Source organism: Oryx dammah, unplaced genomic scaffold (assembly GCF_014754425.2).
Source record: "Oryx dammah isolate SB20612 unplaced genomic scaffold, SCBI_Odam_1.1 HiC_scaffold_24, whole genome shotgun sequence".
NCBI lineage: Eukaryota > Metazoa > Chordata > Mammalia > Artiodactyla > Bovidae > Oryx > Oryx dammah.
This window is the reverse complement of record NW_024070208.1, coordinates 81,885,079-81,912,612: the sequence shown is the minus strand read 5'-3', so window position 1 is coordinate 81,912,612 and position 27,534 is coordinate 81,885,079. Positions and strand designations below refer to the sequence as shown.

The following is a 27,534-nucleotide window of genomic DNA, read 5'->3' as shown; positions in this document are numbered from 1 at the left end:
TCTACCCTTCTTTGGGGGGTGGGGGTAGAAAGGAGAGAGGAGGCAGCAGGGAGGGGCCTCTACAGCTCACCCTTCCTTTCCTCAGTTCCCACACAGGGGGCAGCCTGATCCCCCCAACTTTCTGTTCCCAAAGACGGTCTCCGAGAAACCCCTTCCTTTGGTGCAAACCCTCCGGTGCCACCCTGGGTAAAGACAGTCCACCAATAAATATCTCCCCGGTTACACAGAACAGAGGTAACCTCATCATCGCCTGTTTTCATACAACATTATTTCAGGGAAAAGATTATAATGCTGTAGCTTCACATTCTGTTTAGAGATCACGTGCCCACAGCATTCTTTAAGGTAGAGTTCTGAAAATGTGAGGAAGAATTAATATCAGGGTTGTTATTAAAAATTAGAAATACAAGCTGATGACTGAAGGCAACTATTTTCACGTTTTATTTGACACTCTGAGCACAGAGGGCTTCTTGTCCACCTTTAAAACCATACACATCTTAGAGTCCAACTTCTCTGAGCTTGGGGACTGTTCATGATTGGTTCCCTGCTATTTCCTCAGGGCCTTAAATGATGCCTGACCCAAAACAAATGCAGCAAATATGTATTTAAATACATACTAATCATTGTACTGTGCAATCAGTCACTAGCGTTCCATGTTTTAAAAGCATCTTACTACCTGGTTACTGAATCTCTGGGAAATGAAACACTCTCCATCAGAGAGGTAATATGAACTCTTGACATGAAACACGTATTTCTAAGTCTGCACACTTATATTCTGACTAGACATATTTACTGACTATAACATTTTTCACAATACTTTACATTGATCCCCTATTTCTCTACACCATACTTACACCTATAAAGTTAGCCAGTTCTTACCAAACCTCACCGTTATATTGTCAGAAGAAAAAGAAAAACAAGTCCTTACTAGGCTTATATTCTTATTTTCTCTTTTATTTTTGGCACTTCATCTCATCTTGCTGGAAATATTCTTGTTAGAGAGAATCATCTACTTGTTTTTATGTACTGTGTATATTTTTCTGCCAACCCTGCCCACATACATTGGAGCACGCGTGTACACACACACACACACACACACACACACGGATTACACTCCACCCAGGTGGCATGAGCGGTAAAGAATCCACTTGCCAATGCAGGAGACACAAGCAATGCAGGTTTGATCCCTGGGTTGGGAAGATCCCTTGGTGTAGGGAATGGCAGCCCACGCCAGTATTCTTGCTTGTAAGGTTCCACGGACAGAGGAGCCTGGTGGGCTACCGTCCACGGGCCATAAAGAGCCAGACACAGCTAAGCACGCATAGATCCATGCTGCTGACGCTGAGGCCGAGGCGATGACCATCCCATAGTGACAGCCAGACCCCCGGCGGCCAAGAGTGGCACCAGGCACGTAGTGTGCACTCCATCAATTTGTGCTGCTGAGCGAATTTTAAATGTAAGAAAATACACTAAAAGATCAATTAAAAGGTAACGTGATTATACACTTAAGCATATGTGATACGTTTCCATGTATTAAAAATTACTTAGTGGTTTTTGCATGCTAGTTAGACCACGGATAGGTAAATGCTGACAAGAAAGCATGCCCTAAATGCCTGTTCTATAGAAAGCTTCTCTAAGCTAGTGTGAATCACTTCTTACAGTAGAAATTTAAGAATGTGGAAAGGAGAGATTTCAATGACCCCAGATTCTTGCACCTCCTCTTTGTACATAGAAAAGCACTAAAATCGTTGAATTGAGATGTCTGTTCTTTGTTTCATTGTGATTAGCAGTAATCTTTTGTTATCCCAGAAAAAAAAAAAAAAAAACTACAGAAATCCAGGCTTCTGCCTTACTCTGAAATAGTTTCTCAGAGCTGTCTGAGAGGCTGTTTCCTGGGGCTGGGCTATAGTCCTCAGTAAGACACTGACTAAACTCAACTCACAGTTCTTATATGGTGGGGTTTTATTTCAGTCAGTGAAGGTAAATACTAGGAGCATTAATTCTTAATTTTGTTTTCAACAGCTAAAATACTAATATATTTTCATATATAAAGTGTGAACTTCCCAGCTCCACTCAGCTTTAAATATTTGATGTATTTAAATGTCTTTGAAAACTTAACAAATTACTGTGTACATTAACATGCGAATTAAATTAAAATGACAGTATTCAAATATAAAAATAATTCACCTGTATTTCTGAAAATGCCTGCTTTTAAGAGAGCAGATCTTCCCTGTTCTAATATATGTGAAAGACTTGTAGATAAATTTTAGAACAATACATTTTTATAGGAAAATCAGATCTACTTTGCTAATATTTGTTTTTTATTCTATTTTATGAATAGGAAACATCCTCCCAATTATTTATACTTCCAGTGTTACTTCCTTAAATAATTGACCATAAATGCTCCAGAGAGCAGCTGTCAATCACAGCTATCACACTTGGCTACTTCTCTTGATTTTCTATTTTATTATCTTAAAATTCCTGGAAATAGTGTTAAAGGAGAAGATACTGATAATATTTTTGAAGACAGATTAAGTGAGCCAAGTCAAGGAATAGGGATTTACTTTTTACTTGGACACACATGTCTGGCATTGAAATCCACAGGCATTTGGCTTTGTGGCTGAGGCAGGACTAGGAAAATCCACAGAAACAAACCAGACCGGCAGAGACAGGCAGGCTGAGCCGCCAGAAAGGCGATGGGAGGCCCGGCAGGGCTGGGTGCAGTGGAGAAGAATGACAACGTCTGGGTTTTAGAAACACTGCTGAGGAGCTCCCCCGGTGAGCAAAGTGCAAAACTGGAGGCAAGGAAACCAGCCAGCCAAGGTGAGAGATGACGGGGGTCTGTTCTAGGAAGGTGAAATGGAAATGAAGAGAAACAGATCAGTTCAAATTACATATATGAGGAATCATCAATAAAGTTTTGAGATTAATGCAGTGACTTCAAGGAAGCAGTCAAGAATGACACCCAGGATTCTGGGTTGAACAACGAAAGAACCAGCATGCCTACTGGAACAGGGAATACAGGAGAAAGACGAGATGTAGGGGAAAGGCCGAGGGTTCACGCTGAGATGTCACCAAGACGCTCTCAGGAAGACAGAGGTATACGTAGGCTTGGATCTCAGCAAAGTCTGCTGGACTAAAGATCTACACTGAGGCCATCACACATGGCTATTAAGTGACCACACAGGAGGATTTAAGACTGCAAAGAAACAAGAATGAAGATAAGGGGACTGTGTCAGAGGTCTGAAAAACATCCACATTGAAGGAATTTTTTTAAAAGTTTAAAAAAGCAGTGGGTAAAAAAAGTAAGGAACACAGTTGGAGAAACAAACCAGGAAAAAGCACATGTTTTGGAAAGAAGGGAGGATTTCCCTGATGGCCCAGTGGTTAAGAATCCGCCTGTCAGTGCAGGGGCCACGTATTCGATCCCTGGTCCAGGAAGATCCCACATGCTGCGGGGCAACCGGGCCCGTGTGCTACGATGACCGAGCCTGCACTCTGGACCCTGCGCTCTGAAACAAGAGAAGCCGCCACACTGGAAAGGCTGCACGCTGCAACAGGAGAGCAGACCCCCCTCGCCACAGCTAGAGAAAGCCTGCACGCAGCAGTGAAGACCCAGCACAGCCGAAACCAAAATCAACAATAAAATCTTTTCGGTAAAACGAGACTTATCACCTATCGAATTCTACTGTGAGATTAAACCTTATCACTGCCTCTATGAAATAATTATGTTGAAAAACTGAAAGAGACTGCTGCTATCAACCTGGCTGTGGGAATCACCTCTCTCCTTTTTCACCTCCCGTAAGCCCTGTGCAAGAAACAGACCAATGTCTGTTGTCCGATGTAGAGTGATGTCTATATCCTCCAAAATAACTCCAAGGCAGGCTGGAAGCGACTGAGGTCACACCGAAGCTGAGCGTAAAAGTCAAGAAAAGAAGCCGAGAAAATGGTCAAGGGCCGGGAGGCAGCAAAGTTCACAAAGAGTCAGCAAAAAATCAACTCACAGAAGGTGATGAGTCTCTCATATACACGCAGGAATCTACAGGCAATACAGTGTCAGCTGTCAGCTAAGAGGATTCGGGAAATTAGGAGGGAAAAAAGCTCACTTAGATGAACATAAAAGCTTTGGAAGGGAAACATAGACTCTGCACAAAGCAAAATGAAAGGGAAATAAAGAAAGTATTAAGAATTTGAGAAAAGTTGTAGAACAATAGGAAATAATTAAAAAAAAAACAAAACAGGTCAAGAATTAACAGCACAGGAACTGCTCTGCTGGTCCAGTGGCTAAGACCATGCTCCTGATGCAGGGGGCCCAGGTTCAATCCCCGGTCAGGGAACTGGATCCCGCATGCCACAGCTAAGAGCCTGCAGGCTGCAACGAAGACAGAAGGCCCCACATGCCACAGTTAAGACCCGGCACAGCCAAAAAATAATTACCAGTGTATACATAATTAGAACCCCAAGAGACATAACTAAAGCAAGAAAAATTCAAGCAGAGCAACCACTTGGCGCGACTGCAGTCTTCAAAGGCCCATTATGTGTCAGGGAAAGTTGATTCAGAGGAGTGTCATTAATTTCTTACTACAGCTGTATCAAATTACCACACACAGTGGCTTAAAACAACATACATTTATCATCTCCCATTTCAAACACCAGAAGTCTCACTGGGCGAAAGTCAAACTGCTGGCAGGTCTGTGTTCCTTCTGACTGCTGGAATGTCCGGCCCTTGGCTCCCCCAGCTTCTACAGTCGGCCTGCTCTCCTGGGCTTGTGGCCACCCCCCCTCCATCCTCACAGGCAGCCATCTCGTCACTCTGGATTCTGCTCTCACTGCCACTTCCCCTCCTCTGACCCTGAACCCCTAGCCCACTCGAGAAGGGCCTCTGTGATTATCCTGGGGCCACCCGAGTCTAGAGCATGGGGTTGGTGCAGGTCTGGGAGATTAGATGGGGATGTCTGTGTGCTGTGCTCAGTCGTGTCTGACTCTTTGTGACCCCAGGGACTGAAGCCCACCAGGCTTCTCTGTCGTGAGTTTTCCCAGGCAAGGGTATTGGCGTGGGTGGCCATTCCTTTCTCCAGGGCGTCTTCCTGACCAGGGATTGAATCTGGGTGCCCTGCACTGGCAGGCGGATTCTTTACCGCTAGTGCCACCTGGAAACACCCAGGTCATCCGGGATAATATGCCCCAATTCCTTATTTTAATCATATTTTCAAAGTCCCCTTGCCAGATAAAGTAATAAACTTCCAGGTTTCGGGGATTATGCTGTGGACACATTTGAGGAAATACGTTTCTACCATAATACTTGATGCTGAAGATAACACAAAATAAGCATTGCATTTTCAAGGCAAATAATTCTTTGTGTAACGCGGCAACGTGTGTGCTAAGTGGCTTTGCTTCAGTCATGTCCAACTCTTTGCAACCCTACGGATTGTAACCCACCAGGCTCCTCTGTCCATGGGATTCTCCATGCTAGAATACTGGAGTGGGTTGCCATGCCCTCCTTCACGGGATCTTCCCCACCCAGGGATCCAACCACCGTTTCTTGCGTCTCCCGCACTGGCAGGCAGGTTCTTTACTACCAGACCCACCTGGGAAGCCCCAATGAAGCGATATCTTGAGACAAATGACAAAGAAAAAACACAGCATACCACGATTTCTAGGGTGCAGTCAAGCAGTACTGCGGAAATCCCCCCACATACTAACATTTATTTACACATTCCAGATTTACTGCAGTCACCACTCATCACATGGCAAAGGGTCCAGATAAGCCCCGGGACCCTCTAAGGAGGGTCAGCGTGGAGCGGCCGCCGCACCAGGAAGACCACGGCTCCGTGAAGTGCAAGCTCACAGGGGATGAGCAGCCATATCCTTTACGGTGACGAACAGCATTTTTGGTTTTGGCCAAATGTGTAAAACAAGACTTTTCCAAGTTATAATTTTTCACTGGTCTTTCGAATCTTCTTCCGGCTCTATCTGAATTCTTAGGAGACAATTTGCTACCTAATAAAAGTTGCAAACATTGGACTTTGGAAAATGTCAAACAATAAGCAATAACAGAACTTCAGGTATTTTAGCATTGCGGTTGCACTTAAGATAAAGGCACAGTGAAAAATACAGATACAACATAGATTTTCCTTGTTCATTTGCTTGTTTTCTGTTTTCCCCTCATAGAAGGTAAATTCTGTGAAAATGAGGACTTACATATGCATTATTCGCTGCTAAGCCCCAGTGCCCACACTGTAACTGGAAATTGTATGTTTTTAACCAGAACATGGAAAATATAAAGTAATAATTTCAGACTGAAGGCTTATCACAAAAATGTTATTTATTTGTATGTATTATATACTTATTGATAATTAATATAAATGTGTAAATATTCATTTTTATCTTCATCCTATTAAAATATTCTATGACCTAATGTAACAGGGGAATGAATATTTCTGAAGATGATCTTAAGGCATTATAGAAGCCACAATCATTTCTAAATAAAAAGCTGACTTTGATTTAGTATTAATTTTGCTTTATCACATGCTAATTATTTAAAATTTCTTAGTATTAGTGTCCCAAAGGTAATTCTCTTTGTTAGGTTATTATAGGAGCCTAAATATTTATTCCCCAATTATTTTAAATGAATCTATTATCTTAAATCTGATTATGAGAAGTTTAAAGGCAGATCATTGATTTGAGGTGGAGTGCAAATACAATTTTTGGGCATGAAATGTGCAGGTAATTGGACTGAAGTGGATTCTCAGTGGAAAAGTCCCTGTGAATGCTTGATTACCTTTTCGTATAGTAGGCGTGTCACTGTCTGCAATCAACTGCAAGCAGTCTTGAGTGACTGAAAAGCAAAAATATATCAGTTTAGTTACATGAATAGAAATAGTGAGGGAACAAAGACGACCAAGAGTACAGAGCTGCAAGCCCACTCTTCCAATGGCCCCTAATCAATCCTATCAATACTTTCTCACTGCCTACATGCTGTTCTTAAAATCCCTTTAGGAAATATGCCCACAGATTTCAATATAACTTGTACTTTAAATGCAATATGTTTATACTTGAAATTCAAGTTTTAGAAAAACTCTCTGCTATTGAAATATAGTACTTTTTATTATTATTTTGCCAACACATGAAGTCGTGTCTGACTGTGACCCCATGGACTGTAGCCCACCAGGCTCCTCCATCCATGGAATTTTCTAGGCAAGAGTACTGGAGTGGGTGGTCATTTCCTTCTCCAGGGGATCTTCCCAACCCAGGGATCGAACCCGGGTCTCCCGCATTGCAGGCAGACGCTTTACCCTCTGAGCCACCAGGGAATATCATCTAAACAGTTTAGCTGAACTTCTTCTAAAACATATGCCTGAATAGAAAGAAAGTTTAGCTACTGTCATTTGTTCTCCAATTCCCTTAAATATACGAACCAAGTGATCAGATTACTCTAAAATGATTTTTTAAAATCTAACATCAAATCATAACTGACTAGTACTGAAAATACCACTATTAACATTACTGAAAATAAAAATAATTGCTAACATTTATTGAGCTAGTATAAATCCAGGCAACTTCACAAAAATCCTAAGAATTACATACTGGAAATTACATCTTGGAAAGTGTAAACAACTTGTCCAGTCCCCAGGGATAGACAGTGACGGGGCCTGAATTTAATCATGCCTGTTTCACTCTGGAGCCAAAGTCAGGCTTTTGGTAAAATGTTTGGGACTAGAAAGAGAAGGAGAGCTACAGAGAAGTAGAGCTGTGACATCTTTTTAAGGTAAAATAGAAGACTTCCCTAGGCAGCTGCATTACCAGTAAAGCATCTGGGACACCTCCACTCACATCTGTTCACACTGCACACTGCATACAGAGTATTCCAGAGTGCACCAAAGAATGTGCAGTATGAAAAGCACATAGTTGTATTCGACTCTTTGTGACTCCATAGACTATACAGCCCATGGAATTCTCCAGGCCAGAATACTGCAGTGAGCAGCCTTTCCCTTCTCCAGGGGATCTTCCCAACCCAGGGATCGAACCCAGGTCTCTCACATTGCAGGTGGATTCTTTACCAGCTAAGCCACAGGGAAGCTCAAGAATACGGGAGCGGGTAGCCTATCCCTCTTCCAGTGGATCTTCCTGACGCAGGAATCAAACTGGGGTCTCCTGCATTACAGGAGAGGCTGAGCTATCAGGAAAGCCCAAAATAATATATAGCTATTCTATTAAATGAAGACAGTGCCTTCAGGTTAAAAGCAAAATAGGTACTCTGTCTGTAGGAAAAAAAAAGCACAGCAGTATCTATGAAAAACATGGAATATGGAGCTGCTGCTGCTAAGTCGCTTCAGTCGTGTTTGACTCTGTGCGACCCCATAGACGGCAGCCCACCAGGCTCCCCCGTCCCTGGGATTCTCCAGGCAAGAACACTGGAGTGGGTTGCCATTTCCTTCTCTAACGCATGAAAGTGAAAAGTGAAAATGAAGTTGCTCAGTTGTGTCCAACTCCTAGCGACCCCGTGGACTGTAGCCTACCAGCCTCCTCCATCCATGGGATTTTCCAGGCATGAGTACTGCTAAGTGTGCCTATTTTAAATGAAGAAAGGAATAGCACCCATCTTACTCAGAGTTGAAGTAATGCTTTAAAAACACGCTTCACAATGTATACATTTTAAGAGCTTAACACAGCGGAGAACTCCCACTGCAGATCACTAGCGGAAACCACGGAATAACAGATGTAATAATCCTGTGATATTCTGAAGCTATGCAAATGCACAGGCCTAAAAAGAACGCTGTTAAAGGCAGTGATCACATAAGAAAATCCACCGGAAAATGTTCTTTGGTATTTAAAAGCAGAACTGTAATGTTAAAAACTGCAATCTCTTTTAACCATGAGATGTTTCTAACACATTTTTATATTAATCTGATGGTTTGGATAGGAGCAGAACACTTTGGCTACCTTGTGGCTCTTTTTTTAAAATTTCTTTTTATTGGAGTATAGTTGATTTACAATGTCCTGTTAGTTTCAGGTGTACAGCAAAGTGAGTCAGTTATACACATGCTTCCCTGGTGGCTCAGATGGTCAAGAATCTGAGAGAGTCAATTCCTAGGCAGGTTAATAAGAAGTCGGGGGTCCCTGAGGAGGAGATAAGGGTCTGAAATTCTCAAGGAGGAGGAAATGACAGACTGTTGTTTTTTTTTTTTTTTCCTCTCTACATTTCTTAGTCACATAAAACATTTTTTTTTTCTTTAAGCCCGGAACTGATGATTACACAACCCAGTTTAAACTCTGTACTAGGGATTATATAACAACAGTGTATCCTGGTTGAGGACAGTTTCTGCTTCCTGAAAACCTTCTGACTAACTCTGATATTTTAGAATGTATATAATGGGAGAGGGTCTGGTAGGATCTTTCTATTGTTAAGTTCTAATCCTATTATCCTAAAATGTAAATTGTGAGAGTGGGTCTGGTAAAATTTTTACAACCTTGAGACATTCTTTTGATTTATTGTAATAACTAATTAAAAAAGTATATAGCTCCCTTGCTAACACTAGTGAGGGGGGTGCTCTCCGTCCCCCTTCCGATGTCTATGTCAGAAGCTTTCCCTCTCTCTTTTTATACTTTAATAAAATTCTGCTGCACAAAAGCTCTTGAGTGATCAAGCCTGGTCCCTGGTCCCAAAGCCAAATCTTCTTTGGAGATCACGAATCCAATATTGTTCACCGTAAGCTATCAAATCCTCCTGCAATGCTGGAGACCTGGGTTCAGTCCTTGGGTCAGGAAGATCCTCTGGAGGAGGGCATGGCAACCCACTCCAGGATTCTTGCCTGGAAAATCCCATGGACAGAGAAGCCTGGTGGGCTGCAGTCCATGGAGTCGCACAGAGTCAGACACAATTGAGCAACTAACACTTTCACTTTTCACTCTTTTTTAGATTCTCTTCCCATATAGGCCATTACAGAGTATTGAAAAGAGTTCCCTGTGCTATATAGTGGTCCTTATTAGTTATGTGTTTACATATGGAAGTGTTAGCGCTCAGCTGTGTCCCAACTCTTGTGACCCCATGGACTGTAGCTCGCAAGGCTCCTCTGTCCTTGAAATTCTCCAGGCAAGAATACTGGAGTTGTAGCCATTCCCTTCTCCCAGGGGATATTTGTGACCCAGAGATTAAACCCAGGTCTCCTGCAGTACAGGAGATCGCTTACCCTCTGAGCCACCAGAAAGAGAAAAGTGAAAGTGAAGTCGCTCAGTCATGTCCGACCCTTTGCAACCTCATGGACTGCAGCCCGCTAGGCTCCTCCGCCCGTGGAATTTTCCAGGCAAGAGCACTGGGGTCGGTTGCCATTTCCTTCTCCAGGGGATCTTCCCAAGCCACCAGGAAGCCCCTTATTTATATACAGTAGTGTGTATATGTCAACCGCAATTCCCAGTTTATCCCACCACACCCCCCCTTGAAAACCGTAAGTTTGTTTTCTATGTCTGTGATTCAATTTTTGTTTTGTAAATAGGATCATTTGTGCCATTTTTTTTTCCCTTTTTAAAAAGCTGGAAAACAATAGCAGGAGTATCTGTACAGCAGGGAAATGTGACTCATTACTGCAGTTACTACAGCAGACCCTCTGCAACAGCAAATATGGAGACGCACCGTAGCAGGCCGAATAGCTGGGAATAAGGGCAGCGTGAACGAAAGGAACAACAGAACATCCAGGCGTCTCAAGCCTGAAGATGTCTTGACATCTCAGTGTCTAGAGTTGCCATATTGCACCTACTTTTCTAACAAACACCTCTTTAGGAATGACTACACACATGGGACCACAGCGAGTTCTGTGAGGATGCAGGCGCCAACTGGAGCATGCAAAACTCTAAGTTTTCCTCCACACAGAGAAAGAAGAGGATGTTGACACAAGTCAAAGTCAAATTTCCAAATTCTCCATCTCTCCTTTGCCATGGACATGCATACTGTTAAGACTGAGTGAGATGATGCTCCTGAAACACTTAGTAGCGTACCTGGGACAAAACGATTGCAAAGTCAGTCTTGGCTATTAGCAGCAGTAGCACGAGCATTGTTGTTCTTAGTGGTATTGAACCAAATAAACTGGGAGCACGATGGAAGGATACTATGAGAGAAAGAAGGCCAAGGGAGCAGATACAGAGACCTAGGAAATACTAGAAATACGATTTCAGGGCTTCACTCGTGGCTCGGTGGTAAAGAACCCACTGCTGAGGCAGGAGTCATGGGTTTGATCCCTGAGCTGGGAGGATCCTACATGCCCCGGAGCAACTAACCCCTGCACCACGGCTGCTGAGCCCGTGCTCCAGAGCCCGAGAATTGCAACTACTGAGCCCACGTGCCACAACCACTGAACCCCAAGCACCCTGGAGTGCACACTTCACAGCAAGAGACGCCACTGCAGCGAGAAGCCCGCGCAGCGCGATGGAGAGTGGCCCCCACTCGCCGCAACCAGAGAAAAGCCCATTCAGCAATGGAGACCCAGCAAGGCCACGAGCAAATGAAGACCTTAACAAAACAGAAACACCATTTCAATTAGCCCTCCCCTTGGCCTTTCCCATAAAATACCTGCAGATTTGCCTCCGTCTCAGACTGAAAGGGGTTTAGCTAATGAGGGATGTCTGGAAACTACCAAACTAATATGAAATACCTGGACTTTAATCTCCAGAGCCCAACTAGAACTTGGTCACAGACTACACATTGAAAAACAAAAGGTCTAGGGGACTTCCCTGGAGAAGGCAATGGCACTCCACGCCAGTGCTCTTGCCTGGAAAATCCCGTGGACGGAGGAGCCTGGTAGGCTGCAGTCCATGGGGTCGCAAAAAGTTGGACTGAGCGACTTCACTTTCACTTTTCACTTTCATGCATTGGAGAAGGAAACAGCAACCCACTCCAGTTCTCTTGCCTGGAGAATCCCAGGGACAGAGGAGCCTGGTGGGCTGCCATCTATGGGGTCACACAGAGTCGGACACGACTGACGTGACTTTGCAGCAGCAGCAGCAGCAGCAGCAGGGGACTTCCCCAGTTGTCCAGTGGTTAAGACTCTGCCTTCCAGTGCAGAGGGTACAGAGGTTCAATCTCTGGTCGGGGAACTAAGATCCTATATGCCTTGTGACCAAAAAACCCAAAACATAAAACAGAAGCAGCATTATAGCAAATCCAGTAAAGACTTTTAAAATGGTCCATATATTTAAAAAATCTTTGTTTAAAAACCCAACGGTCTATTTTATTGCACGGTAGCAGAAATATAACTTTTAGAAGAAAATACACAATGAAGAGAAATTTTTATTTCAAAAAACCTTCAGAAAAGAAAACAGGACATTAAAATGACAGTTTAATAGCAGGGTTTGAATTATACTCACTGAAGCTAGTGCTCTTCATTAATTTTCCTTATTCTGGAGAAAGTCACGGGGCTTTTCAAGGACACACATTCTTGGAAATAAGAACAGGACCTTCCATCCTGTCCTTGTTAGATGCCACTCAGGTTTCATCAACCCCATCAGTTCTCTTAACCTCTTCACCTTTTAACTCTTCCTATTCCTTTCTCCAGGGGATCTTCCCAATCCAAGCATCAAACCTGGGTCTTCTTCTTTTTAGGCCGATTCATTACTGTCTGAGCCACCAGGGAAATCCCTTTTTAGGACATATGGTATCTATTAACAACTTATCTCCTGTTAAGTCTTTCACGACTTTCTTTCCAGTTCAACATAGAGCTGATCTTAGACTGATCTATAGATTATTGCTCACAAAAAGTAGGTCAAAAAAGGGCAGCATTTTTTAAAAAATCTCCCCAAAGCATAGATATCCAACCACAAGAGTTTTGAGGATGCATAGTCTAAAATAAGAAACATAATATTAATAACAATTGTAGTATTAGTTGACGGCGTTTGGTTTTCAAATGTCTTTTATACATCTTCCCTCTGCTACAATTGAGGGGAATTATATAAGAGTTTGAGAATAGTTTGTCTTTTAAACTTCTTTTTAACTAAGCAAGGCAGCAGCATACTTTAAAAACTTTTTCTGTCAATGGGGAGACACATATTTCTAAATATATATACATATATACACATGTGTATCTATATATATATTATGTATCATAATGATCTGAGAAACACAAATGATTAATCTTAAGTACAGTTTTACAGCATAAGAAAATTCACTCATAATATTAAACCATATGAAAAATATTTCCAAAACAAGACATTATATTGACGACAAAACTAGTTTACAAAAGAGAATTCCTAAAATAAGAACTTTCAGGGCAGAAATCATTTAGTATTGCTCAATATTTAATAAAATCCAACCAACTTTATAATTGGAATAGTGGTTGGACTGATTGAGGTTGAAAGCCACCTTTTAAAGTATGCTATGACATTCAAATTTCATTTAATCAGGAAAAGAGCCTTGACAGTTCATGGAATTGCTGATATCTGATGACTCAGTGGTAAAGAATCCACTTGTCAGTGCAGGAGACGCAGGTTCAATCCCTGAGTCAGGAAGGTCCCCTGCAATAGGAGATGGCAACCCACTGCAGTATTCTTGGGAATACTGGGAAATCCCATGGACAGAGGAGCCTGGTGGGCTACAGTCCCTGAGGTCACAAAGAGTCGGACATGACTTAACAATTAAAGAATAAACAAATAGCTGTTGTACTGCATTCAGTGTTGGAATCAAGCCCTTTCAAACCGGAATCCGTTTCTTATACATTATTTCCACAAAGCTAAACCGAATAGAAACTACCATAAGTCACAAAGTTATTGCATATTGTGTGTGGTTCCATGAGAAGCAGCCCACCCTGAACTTTTCCCGCTGCACATGTTCTGTCCATGACTGTCCGTATTCTGTCCATATCCTACTCCCACAGTTCTCACTCATCTCACTCCAGAAACTTCTTCCAAGCTCTTCAGTCTGAATGAGTTGTCTATCCTTCATTTTCTTTTCTCTTTCTTCTCTCCTCTGTCTTCTTACACATTACACTGTGCATGTTTTAAAAATGAGGACTCTGGAAGTGATGCCTAACGTTCAGTATACGGAAGTCAGGACAAATGTAGGAATTTGATTTATTTTATTTTTTTGAGCTGCTTGCATACTAAGTCACTTCAGTCGTGTCCAACTCTTTGTGGCCCTATGGACTGTAGCCCTCCAGGAGTCCACCAGGCTCCCCTGTCCATGGGATCCTCCAGACAAGAATACTGGGTTGCCATTTCCTTCTCCAGGGAATCTCCCCAACCCACATCTCTTAGTCTCCTGCATTGATAGGAGGGAGGGCTCTTAAACACTAGTGCACACAGGAAACCCTTTGCTTGAGTTAGTTTTGAATAAATAATCAGTGGCTGTAAAAATTTAATTAGGAGAAACCCCTTAAAGATGCACACGTTGACCTAATGCTGGACATAGATTATGAAGAAATCGAAGAAGTCATGGTTTGGGGATAAACATTTCTTTCAGAGTGAGAGTACAAAATTTGAAGAGTGGGAACAAGATTATAAAGTTTGATTATCATAGATAAGCAGTTTGCCTTACCAGCAAATTTTGTTAAGTTACTTATTTGTAGCTTAGGAAACAATATGAGTTGAAAGAGTTTTAAAAGAATTTCTGGAGAGCTAAATTGAGAAGTTTGTTTTTGACCTGGTATAAAACAGAAAAAAAAAAATTTAGGAATTTTTAATCTTGAGAGGGGCTTGCCTAACACATTTTGTGCTTGAGAAAGATCATACACGTGTCTATGTGTAGAATCAGCTGCTATAAAGGGAGAACGAAAGTCAAGATTCAGCTGTTGACTGGTAATAAACATAACGTGGGCGATTTGGTCTAAAAAGCAATTATGTAACTGGAGCAACCAAAACAAACTGTGAATAAAAATTTAAAAGGTTCTGACTAATGGGTACATGTGTTTGAAGGAGAATTAAAAAATAATAATAGAAGCAGCCTCTCTATTCTGGTGAATTCAGAAAGTTGGCAGCACTATAATGGCCATGGGGAGGGAAGAAAGTGGTGTTGACTTTTAGGAGGGCTTGGAATGAAGCTGATAAAATGCAGTAGAAATAACTATAACTGATAGAAGTAAAGAAATATATCTGAACGTGGTCTACATGTATATGTGCAGAAAAAGAGTCTTGGACTAGCTGTACATTGTCATGCACCACTCTTGGTCTATGCCTAAGGCAACACAGGGCATGTCAGATGGTAGCCCTCTGCATAGCCTCTTAAGCACTAAGAATAAAATTGCTGTTGTTTAGTCGCCAAGTCGTGTCTGACTCTTTTGTGACCCCATGGTCTGTAGCCCTCCAGGCTCCTCTGTCCATGGGATTTCCCAGGCAAGAACACTGGAGTGGGTTGCCATTGCCTTCTCCAGGGGATCTTCCCGCCTCAGGGATCGAAATCACATCGCCTGCACTGACAGGTGGACTCTTCACCACTGAGCCACCGGGGAAGCCCCAAGAGTAAAACAGCAAAAGCAAAAAATGCTATCTTCATGTTTAATTTTGCAAACGGTCAAGTATTTTAACTTAAAGTTACCAGTTCTTTCATTGAGTCATCATCTCCACAGGATATGCTTTTTCTCTCGTCATGACTTCTTTGTATTATTTTAGGATATTTCTCTTTATTAAAGAGGAATACTCAGGAGGCACTGGGCAACCTAACTTAACGGTGAAGAACATTAGCTTCATGACACAACGTGCCAACAGGTCTGAAGTCAAGGAAGGTAAAACCGAAAGCAGAAACACAGCTGACTATCTGGAGAAAGGTAGCAATAAATTGCGTAGCTGGCTGCTGCATGTTCCAGTCCCTGGGGGACATTTCCGCCTGGACGCCGCAGCGATCCCCGTTTCACAGGCCCCGAACCTGTTTCTTTACCCTCGCCACACACACTCACCTCTCTCTCCTCGGGTGTCCTCTTAGTGAATCCTGAGTTGCTCAGGCAACACTAGCTTAGTCTCCAACTCAATAGTGGGTTGCTGGTAGGAGGGACTGACTACGTCTGGGCTTCAATTCGCTCATCTAAAGTGCAGACAGCAATGCCAATTTCCTGGGTTTATTAATAGGGCAAATGATAATCCTGCGTCCACAGGGCCAAACCCAGAGTTTTCACATGGAACTCATCTCTCCCCTTTTCTGTATGTTCTGGAATGCCTAGCTCAGAGCTTTACACAATAAGCATTTCCTCTATTTCGAGAAAAGTCTGTTTCTCTAACTCCTCAGTAATGCGGATTCTTTTTAAAAAGGAAATCCCACCACAACAAAAGAACAGCTGACCAACACAGATCGTGTAAGTAGGACTTGACCCATAAAAAGTGCAATTAACCATTAAAATGAATATCATCCATTTTTACAGAACTATTAATGAGAATGCATCTCTCAACATTATGACTTTCTTTCTAAAATACCTATGTGTTCACGTATGCTGAGTGACGCCACGGACTGTAGCCCACCAGGCTCCTCTGTCCATGGGATTTCCCAGGTAAGAATACCGGAGTGGGTTGCTATTTCCTCCTCCAGAGAATCTTCCTAACCCAGGAGTTGCACCCGAGTCTCCTGTGTCCCCTGCATTGGATTCTTTACCACTGTGCCACATGAGAAACCTACACATCTGAAATTATTTAATGTTGAAAAAAGTATAAAGAACAATTGAGCTTTCGGGAATTAGATAGAAAGACTTACCCTGGCCTCTCTTATTTGAAATAGAGACACATCCCCTTGCCCTTCCTCACCCTTAACTCTGCTGGTTCTCTTAAGCTTGCCCTAAAATGTTCACTTTTGCAATGTATTTGCTATTTTCAAGTATTATAATTTACTCATCAATTATGTTTATTGACTATTTTCTGTGGCTTCCCACCTCACTGCAATGGGATATCCCATGGGCAGGAAACTTTCATGTGTTTATTCTCTGATCAATACCCAACAACCAGCACAGTGTTAGGAACCTCTGAGGTTAGGGAAGCTTGGAAGAGACACAATATCACTTCTGGCTACCCTGGTTGATCTGCTTCCTGGCTCTTCAGTTTCCCAAAACTTTAAACTTGATAAGAACAGGGTTCAGAGATGTGGTTATCAGGTCACTATTTGCATTTTAAATACTTTTGTGGAAATTGAACAGAAGCCAGCTCTTGCAACACTGAAAAGAAGTCTCTCCTTATTGAAGCAGGGGACAAGAAAAATAACACACAGGGAAGGCTCTGGTCAAAGATCACCATGACAGCAACCATCTGTTTCTGTTCTAGGAAAGAACACGCCCTTGCTGGGTAAGAGGCTGCAGGCCCATTTGGGGACAGAATGGATGGTTGAGTTACACACTGCATACTTGCAACACGCCTTTTACAGCCTTGGAAGTTACAGCTGAGACCGAAATGTCGATAAAGCAAAGACTGGATGCTATAGACCCCTCAGACATCCCGTCTTTTCTTGCAAGGGAAATGGACTATGGATTTCAAGACTCAAAAACACCCAACAACCCAGTATTGATATATTTCTGTTTCCCCAGGTGGCACTAATGGTAAAGAAACCGCCTGCCAGTGCAGGAGGCTGAGAGATGTGGGTTCAGTCAGGAGGACCCCCTGGAGGAGGAAATGACAACCCACACCAGCATTCTTGCTGGAGAATGCCATGGACAGAGGAGCCCGGTGGGCTAGTCCAGGGGGGTCACAAAGAGTTGGACATGACTGAAGTGACTTAGCGTGTACACTTATGTTTAACAATAGAAATGTTTAACCCACGGAAATATTTAAGTTACCATATTAGGCGTTAATTTATGTGTATTCAGGAGGTAGAGGTGGCTCAGAGGTTAAAGTGTCTGCCTCCAGTGCGGGAAACCTGGGTTCGATCCCTGGGTAGGGAAGATCCCTTGGAGAAGGAAATGGCAACCCACTCCAGTATTCTTGCCTGGAGAATCCCATGGACAGAGGAGCTTGGTAGGCTACAGTCCACAGGGTCACAAAGAGTCGGACAAGACTGAGTGACTTCACTTTCACTTTTCAAGGAGGTAGAGATGGCTCAGTGGTAAAGAATTCACGTGCCAGTGCTGGAGACGCAGACTTGATTCCTGGGCCAAGAAGATCCCCTGGAGGAGGACACGGCAACCCACTCCAGGGTTCTTACCTGGAAAACCCTATGGACAGGGGAGCCGGGTGCGCTACATTTCACTGGGTTGCAAAGAGTCAGACATGACTGGGCACGCACACACTCATTTTATTATATTCAAAACTCTGATTAAAAAAAAAAAATCAAGTGCATTGTGGTGTCCTGGATGGCTCCTGGAACATACAAAGACATTAGGGGAAAAGCTGGTGAAATTCAAAGTCAGGGCTTCTCCTCTGGCTCAGACAGTAAAGAATCTGCTTACAGTGCAGGAGACCCAGATGCAACCCCTGAATTGGGAAGATCCCCTGGAGGAGGGCAGGGCAACCCACTCTAGTTTTCTTGCCTGGAGAATCCCATGGACAGAGGAGCCTGGTGAGCTACAGTTCATGGGGTTGCAAAAGAGTCAGCCACGACTGAGCAACTAAGACTTTCAGGAGTTGAGTTAAATCCCAGTGTTGGTCTCTATGTTGTGACAAAGGCACCAAGGTAACATAAAATGCTAACTTCAGAGGGAACTGGATGGGGTCATAAGGGAATTCACTGCACTGTTATTGTAACTTTTCTGTAATTCTAAAATAATTTCAAAAAGTTTATTTTAAAAATGGAGAAATACAAAGTAGAATGGTCTGAATCTTACAGGAAATATTTGCAAGATAAAATATGAGCAATTCTTTTTCTGCTCTTGTTTTTACTTTCTTTAAAATCCTCATGCTTTCACCACTATTTTTGTTATTAAAATTGAGACAAGTATAATAAATATTAATAAAAATATTTTTGTCTTTCCATAATCTGAAACACATGAGTTTCCGATAACTTTTAAATTCCCTACTGAACAAGGGAGAAAGCAAAAGGTCATCTCATTTTATTAGGGAACTGTTAGAGTTGAGTAGAAACGCATTTGGAAGAATTCACTTTCTTGATGGACTCTCAAGCTGATTATCTTTAGATTCTTATGAAGGGAATCACAGTTAAGCTCAGGTTCAATACATGGATCGCTGTGACTCCATCAGTGAAGAAACATTCATGCGTAATATCTTCAAAGCTGTGGCACTTCAGGGTTTTTTTTTTTTTTTTTAATTGGGACTATCTCCAAATACACTTATGGGCTGAAAAGTGAATTTCTGGCTATTATAAGCCATTTGGCAATTTTACTCCTGGATTTCCCCACATTTCTGTTTGTTAGACTACAATCAGAAATTCTTATGAAACATAGGGAACTTGCTAAGATGTTCATTTGAAACACAACATAGTTAAGAAAAGCAAAACTGGAGCCCTAGCACCAAATTCTAGACTTAAGTGAAAGCAGTGCTTTTGCCCCTGGCTGGGGTGGGGGTGTCTGCAAGGAGTGCTAACTGGGGTGCAGGCTGATGGGGGCGCTGCCCTTCATGTACTGACGTGCAGTTTGTGAATTTCACTGACTTGAACATACGTGCCCTTTTCTGAGTATGTAAAGAATATGTCAATTAAAATTTAAAAAATATTTAACAATCCATGAAATAATAATTAAAGAAGTCGCTGAATAGGGGAGCTTCTCTGGCTTTTCAATGAGCCCAAATACTGCCTCTGCCTGGGGTAGCGGGAGAGTCTGAGGCAAGGGGTTTCCGGATCACACCCCTGGGACTTGAGTCTTCTGATCAAGCTCTTCTTTGGTTAAGCAGTTCTTTAAAAGGTCAAGTTTTTAAAATTTCATAAGAGGGCCTTTGATCAAAACTTGACAAATGAAGAAATATGGGAAAATCCCTCCCCCCCGCAAATGATGTCACTTGGTGCTGGGCGCTCAGTCGCTCAGTTGTGTCCAATTCTTTTGTGACCCTTTCGACTGTAGCCCGCCAGGTTCCTCTGTCCATGGGATTTTTCAGGCAAGAATATTGGAGTGGGTTGCCATTTCCTCTTCCAGGGGATTGTCTCAGCCCAGGAATTGAGCCTGGGTCTCCTGTGCCCCCTGTGCCCCCTTACGTTGCAGGTAGATTCTTTATGGCTGAGCCATGGGGGAAGCAAAATGATCCCAAATCATTCCTAAATCATTCCATCTTATTTGATATTGAGCCCTAAATTGATTCATACATGTTCATGGAATACCTACAGGGTGCAACTGTCATGATAACTATACAATAGGAGAAATGGGACCAGACCACAGAAGTCTCTACTATTTAGTTGTACAGATAGTCTACACACAAATGAAAAGAACCTTCCTAGGTGATCTGTGATGAGTATCAGATACTGAAAGAACAAGGCTTGCTGTGTTCTGGAGAGGTCAGGCTTTCTAGCCCACAACATACTGGAATTTACTTACAAATTGAATATACACCCAATAAAATTGAGATGCCTGCTGAAATCTGGGTTGGATTTATAGGAAAATAAGAATGGGTAACATTCTGGTGTATTACTTAACCATATTTAGCTGTGAAACTTTTGAGCATGGTTATAAAATGATGACAAAACTGACATGAGAAAGCAGAATATTCTAGGAAAAATCTAGAAGAATATTATAATTCTGTTAGTTATAAATCCACTAAGTGTCCTGGTGTGGCTTAAAAATAAGTGTGAGGTCAAATACTATACATCATTTACTTGAAAACTGTATTTTTTAAAACAGTTTAACAAGCAATTTGAAAATGCCAAGGCTCCAAAGTAACAGTAACATTTTTAAATTAATCATGAAAGAATAGTGAAACCTATATAAGGAAAACTGCCTTATTGTGGAATTTAAACTTCTATATTTAACATAGATATTAAAAATTCTTGAATAGGTAAATTCAAAATGTGAAAATTCATTTTTCCTCAGTTACAGGCTTTATAAAATTCCAATAAAATGTATCTAAACATATATAGATAACTAATAAATGAAACGAAAACTAACATTTTAAAACTAAAAGGGATAACCTAAGGCTTTTGAGCTTTACTTAAAATAAGTCACAACTAGAATGGAATCAAGAACCAAAGAAAGTTCCATAGATGCAAACTGCATAGAACCTCCTCAATTCCCAAAGAAGGACCTTACCAAATGGAAAACAAAGGAAAATCATTTAGCTTCATACAAACTTCTTGGTATATACAGAAACAAATTTTAAAGTAGTGCTAAGCAAACTGGACATTTTCCCTGCTTGAAAGGATAAAACGTTCAAGTCAATTTTATTGACAAGACTTGCTGATAATAACTGTCATTGAGTTTCTCATTGGGAATGCATGTACACCCGTGGTAGATTCATGTCAATGTCTGGCAAAACCAATACAGAATTGTAAAGTAAAATAAAAAATAAATAAATAAATAAATAAAAATTCAAAAATAAATAAATAAATAAATTTTTCCTCTGGGATCTATGAATGCTATAAGTATATGTAGAGAGAGACATAGAGATATATATGTAACTGTAACTAAATATACAATGTATATACTGCACATATATATGCAGTTTGTACTGTATATACACACAATATACATACATAAATATAATACATATATATACAGTATATATATGCTACATTAAAGTTCTATAAAAATCTGAGATAAACCATGATATTGATAATAGTGATTACATCTGTGCTATGGAAACTGGGTGGATTCTTATTCATTGGTTAGAATTTTCTGCTATTCTCTAAATTTTCTAAACATTGAAAGTTATTTGGGGAAAAAATTTTTGTGAGTATATCATTTTTGGATGCCTTAGAAACACAAATGTGAAAAAACATTCACATGGGATGAAATTTTAAAATATTAATATATTAATAGAACATATTTTGGGGAAGTGGGACTTAGGGAGTTATTCATTTCTTACTCAGTTTTTTCCTTCTTAAATCTGCTGTAATGAGTCTATATCCTCTTGGAATGGGCAAGCTAGGGTTTATTTTTAATAATAAATTTATAGGCAAGAGTACTAGCAGACAAGGTTGAAGGAGAATGAGGCATTCTCACCCTACTAGATATTGAAGCTCACTTTATTACAAAATTCCTTAAAATATTTAATGCAGATAAATCGGATAATAAATCAATGAAAAAAAGCAGTCTCAAAATAGATTCAACTATATATGAGGAACTCAATATAATATAGTAAGTGTTTCAACGCAAATGAATTAAAAAGAATCGTCTAATTAATTTGGTTTAGATATTTAGCAACACTTTGGAAGGAAAAAGTAAGAGAAGAAAGGAGAATTTAAGGCTAGTATAACATGATTCTCCAAAATAAACTCCAGGACTAATGGATTTAATACCAAACTATAACACTAAATTACTAGAAAAAAGTCAAAATAGCAGAAAAAATAGCAAACTACTTTAAGAGATTATGGATAAACATGTATTTTAACTTTGATATCTTACAGAAAATTTTTAAAAGGGTATCACATTAAAATATATAGATGCAAGATCTCTGTACAAGTTCTAAAAAGCAGCAAAATATTGTGAAAACATTTACATCAAAATTTTGATAAACAAGATGCCTAACACAGAGTTTATTCAAAATTATTTTAAAAATAGGACAGATGAGTGAGGGAAGTTATAAAAATTAGTAGAGGATAAAATTAGAAGCTACCAAAATATGCAAAAAGAAGATAATTCTTATTTGTAAGCAAGCCACAAATTAAATTTGAGGCACTATTTTTCAACTACTGAGCTAGCCAAAATATATCTGTAAAGGTAAAACATGTAAAAATGTGAAGAACTTGTACACTGCATTTCTGTTGCATTCATTTATAATTCATTTGGATATTGCAACAGGGTGTAGCAAGGGTGATAAAGATGTTCATCCTCTGGCTCAGACAGTCTATCTACGGAATTTATATTGAGTATATGCATAAAATTCCTCAGAAACAAAGAGATTTGCACAAAAATTTTGACATGTTCCATTCTACCAAAAAAAATGGAAATGATCATAATTATAAGACAACAAATAAATTAGTATATGTGATTACTTAGAAATAAGGAAAAAGCTTATTGTGCAATAAGTCAACACAAAAATATGCCACAGTATATGTGCCGTATTTTTTCAATTATGCAGAAAATATGGATGACAAAATGCAAAATATGAAAATAAGGATGTTAGAGTATAGTAAAAATATGAGGATTTTCCAGTTTTAAAATGTATAAACCCAGTTGTTTCTGACAACTGGCATGGGGATATGATAAGCAGATACAAAATGTATTGCCGTATAAAACTAAGGAGGAATTTTTTCCATGAATAAGGCATTTAGTGAAAAATAAGTTTACAGAAGGAGCATCGTGTGTGTCAGAGAGAGAGAGAGAGAGAGGAAGAACACCTAATCTGAGCAAGCACTCTCCTTCAAAGTGCAAATACAGGTAAATAATTACACCTGATCGGTTTGCCTCATAGCACTAAGGTTAAAGGAAACAGGAGATGAGACAACACCTCTCCCCCATACAAGCCTGCCTGGCACATTCTAGGGGTTCAAAAAATGCTCCTGTAATATAAAAGGGAAACAGCACGAAGGGTTTATTAAATTGCAATATTAGTAATGCAATGCAAATTCTCTTTTCCATCCTTGACATGAAGGAACTGAGGCTGAAAAGTTGGGGTGTCCCCCCCTCCCAAATCTGAGATGTCTCTGGAGCAGGTAGAAGTCACTAAAGAACTATTACAGATTATAAACCTGCGGAGCTCCTGGAAGAGCATTATAATAAGGAAAAGCTTTAAAATCTCTGTGCCCCAGTGTGTAAAATAGGCTTCTTTTTAAAAAGGGAAGAAATCACATAGAGCACCAACGTGCACCTGCCTGGTCTCCACGTGGTTTCGCAGCAGCTACGCCCCTCGGAGATGCGGTCTGCCCCTCGTCTGGACCAAACCTCATTCCAGACTAGCTCCTGGCGCTTCCCCCCCGCCGCCCCTGCCCGGGAACTGCCAGACGGTGCTCCCGACGTGGGCGCGAGCTCTCTCTTTAAGCGGAGAGGTGAGCGCCTCTCCCCTCTTCTGTGCTCTAAGCGCCGCCGCACAGACGGATGCCCCCAAAAGGTGCTCCCACACGCGGTCAGCCCAGGACACTGGCCAGGGCTTGGCTCCGCCCTGGGGGGCACACGGGCTTGGGATGCCTTTTCCAGCCTCTGGCTTCTGTTCGGCGCCCCTGTCCCAAGCAGGATGCTCTCCTCCTCACCTGAGCCCTGGAGCCCGGACCCCTGGGCGCTTCTGTTCCCCCGCAAACGTACCTGTTTCTTCTGCCTCCTGCAGGGCACGCTTACTCCTGCCGCTCTGGCTGGAATTGCTTTCTCCCGGAGCTGGGGGTGCAAAGATCCGCTGCTAAGAGAAAAGCCCCACCACGTTACTGCCGGGGCGTCGGGGTCTAGGGCGGGGGCGGCGGCGGGGGGCTGCGGCTACTGCGGCACACTCACTTTCAGGGCGGGGGTGGCGCCGGGAGCCTCCCGCGGGGCCGCGGCTCCGGCCTGGGGGGCGCCCGGCCGCCCCCGCAGCTCCGCCCGGAGGCTGCCCAGCTCCGCTTGCAGGGACGCCACCCAGCAGAAAGCCAGCACCGTGAGGCAGCTGGACGAGGCGGCGAGCAGCAGGGTCACGGCCAGCAGCTTTCCATCTTTGGAGCACCGGCCGGAGGGGCTTTCCTCCTGGGGCAGGACGGAGCCTCCCTCCTTCAGTTTCATTTCTTCTCTGGTCTGACGGCAAGAAAGGCGGGACTGCTCCCCGGTGGAGTCATCCATTCCCCTCCTTGAACTTTGCAGGTTGGGGCCCCTAGCCTGAGTGACCACAGAGAATGGATCATTTCCTGTTATCTGGGTTTGTAGATGGCCCACTTTGACTACACGGCCCAGCCCGGCGGCGCTCGCCCTGGGGCGAGTTCTCCTGAATTTTCTCCTCTCTGTCGCGGCTGCATCTCTTGCCCCAAGTGTAGGCTAGGTCTTCCTGGCATTCACCCTTCTATCCGATTGCTCAATCGGTCTTCCTCATTTCACTTTCAGTTTTTGTAAGAATTTTAATGGCATCTCAGAACAGTCATGCACAGACCCGGGGTGGGGGGAGCGGCCCGAAGATCTACTGATGGGGAGGAAACTGGCAGTTCGGACCAGCACACTCTGGGGAGCTTTTAAGATAGGAAAGTGTTTGAGGAGCTGCCCCTCAGGCATTAGGAGAGGACTGGGTCCACTTGGGGCCAAGTGGCTTTGTAGGGAAGGGGGAAAGAACAAGAATAAATTCCTGCTAAGTGTGATAAAGATAATCCATGTGAAGGTCAGATAAGCTAAGTGCTTCAGCAGTGAACCGGGCTCCCCTGGAGAGTGATTTATGAACAGTCTTTTAGTAGGAAATAAAATGAAGTGTCCTCAAAGGAGGCACAGAGGTCCGCTGGGAGGCACGCTGCTCCGTTATCGTCTTGGTGATGTGATAAAAAGAATGTTCTTGCATTCTGGAGAACTGTTTAGATCAGCTACACTGGTTGGGAAAGAAGCAACCTTCTCTGGCTCTTGGTTTCCTGGGAACCCTCATTAACTGCTCTCTTCCTAGAGCAGCTTATCTGCTCGTCCCCATTAGGCCCACTCGAGCCAGTCGAACATATGACCCAACCTGGGTGGTGCGGCTCCACCCAGAGGGGCTTGGCCTTCAAGTCTCCGTTGTTGGACATGGTGTGGCCTGTGAGTCAGTGTCCTCTCTGGGTGGGTGATAACTGTCCCTGAGAATCCTGACAAGACTCCCGGGAATGTGGAACAAGCTACCTTGAAGATGCTTCCATTTCCATTCATTCCATTCGTTCATTATGTGGAATCTATTCATTCATTTTACGAACAGAATGTTTCACTTATTCAATTGCAATATGTTCATTATTGCTGCAATGGACGTCTTTGCAAGGGCTTCGCGGGCACCCACCTGCTGGAGAAAAGGCCTGTGCTCACCTTGACCAGGTGTCTCCGAGTTATCTGCCAGGACTGCCTGCTTCCTCCGTGTCTCACTGTCATGTCATCAGCCTTATTCATTTTTATCTATTGGGATTGTTTTTTTTTTCCCCTTTGCACCTGCAAGCTCCAAGACCTTTTAAAATGACTTTTAAAAATATTTTTCTGTTTAAAAAAATGAAAAAGTGTTTCAGTGATTCCCTTGGTCCCATTTCGCTGGTGGGAGTCATCATCTGTCAGTGGGTATGCAGAATCTTTTGTGAAACACAAGCTTCCTGACAGTTCTTGTTTCCAGTCAATCAGGATGAAACACACCAGGTAACAGTTCAGTTTTTCAGTTCAGTTCAGTCACTCAGTCATGTCCGACTCTTTGCGACCCAATGGACTGCAGCACGCCAGGCCTCCCTGTCCATCACCATCTCCCGGAGTCCACCCAGACCCACGTGCATCAAGTCAGTGATGCCATCCAGCCATCTCATCCTCTGTCGTCCCCTTCTCCTCCTGCCCCCAACCCCTGCCAGCCTCAGAGTCTTTTCCAATGAGTCAACTCTTCTCATGAGGTGGCAAAAGTATTGGAGTTTCAGCTTCAGCATCAGTCCTTCCAATGAACACCCAGGGCTGATCTCCTTCAGAATGGACTGGTTGGATCTCCTTGCAGTCCAAGGGACTCTCAAGAGTCTTCTCCAACACCACAGTTCAAAAGCATCAATTCTTTGGCGCTCAGCTTTCTTCACAGTCCAACTCTCACATCCATACATGACCACTGGAAAAACCATAGCCTTGACTAGACGGACCTTTGTTCAGTTTTTCAAAAGAGGATTAGTTTGGGGATTACCTTCTGACTGAAAGTAACTGGAACTCACCCAGATGATATGGGTGTGAATTCCCAGGTGGCGCTAGTGGTCAAGAACTCGCCTGGGTTGGGAGGATCCCCTGGAGAAGGACATGGACAGAGGAGCCTAGCGGGCTACTGTCTATAGGGTCGCAAAGAGTCAGACACGACTGAAGCAACTGACCACACATTCATAGTACCTAAGCACACAGAAAAACAAAAGAATCGAAGGCAGTGCTGGAAGCCGAGTTCTCTCTTTTTCACCCTGGACACCTGCAGTGTCTTTCTGTGGGTGGACATCCTTCCCCTTCTGACAGGCCACTTCTTTCTTTGTTCTGCAGTAAAAGTTCAGAAAAGAAAGGGAAGACTTTCCTATGAGAAGTTAGCTTTGGCTTCAGCTGCTCTTCGGAAAGAGAACCACGAGCCGTCTGCCTGCATCCCGGGTGGTCCTAGACCCAGTGAGAGCTCCTCCCTCCAAAGGCAGAAGAGGGAGGGCCCTGCCCAGGACATGGGCAGGTGAGGTCCCCCATGCCCATGACACAATTGGGTTTCTCAGTAAACAGGTAGAAAAGGAAACTGGCGTTCATGTGTTCTCGAATTTCTTACTAGAGGAGCAAAAGGAAGTTATTACTCCATCAGTCTAGGACCTGTTTCCTGCAGAGGAAAGGGTGTGGCAATAAATTAACCGAAAATCTGCCCAACGGATTGTAGTCATTGACTCAGTGGTCACAGTCACGTTGGTTCAGGGCTGGGGCTGTGCCAAGACTTCTCTTCCGTGATTCAATTCCTTTCCAC

At 42.6% G+C, this 27,534-nt stretch overlaps 1 protein-coding gene across 1 annotated transcript in view; it reads right to left on the bottom strand.

Moving 5' to 3' along the window:
• Positions 1 to 24,913, bottom strand: part of TNFSF13B (TNF superfamily member 13b) — a 31,268-nt gene extending 6,355 nt beyond the window's left edge. The window contains exons 1-3 of the mRNA XM_040267294.1: positions 24,405 to 24,913; positions 24,222 to 24,312; positions 6,779 to 6,835 (exon numbers count right to left, since the gene is read on the bottom strand). Of these exons, the coding sequence (XP_040123228.1) occupies positions 6,779 to 6,835; positions 24,222 to 24,312; positions 24,405 to 24,722 (466 nt within the window). The 5' untranslated portion in view covers positions 24,723 to 24,913. The remainder of the gene's footprint in view (positions 1 to 6,778; positions 6,836 to 24,221; positions 24,313 to 24,404) is intronic.
• Positions 24,914 to 27,534: the final 2,621 nt, after the last annotated feature.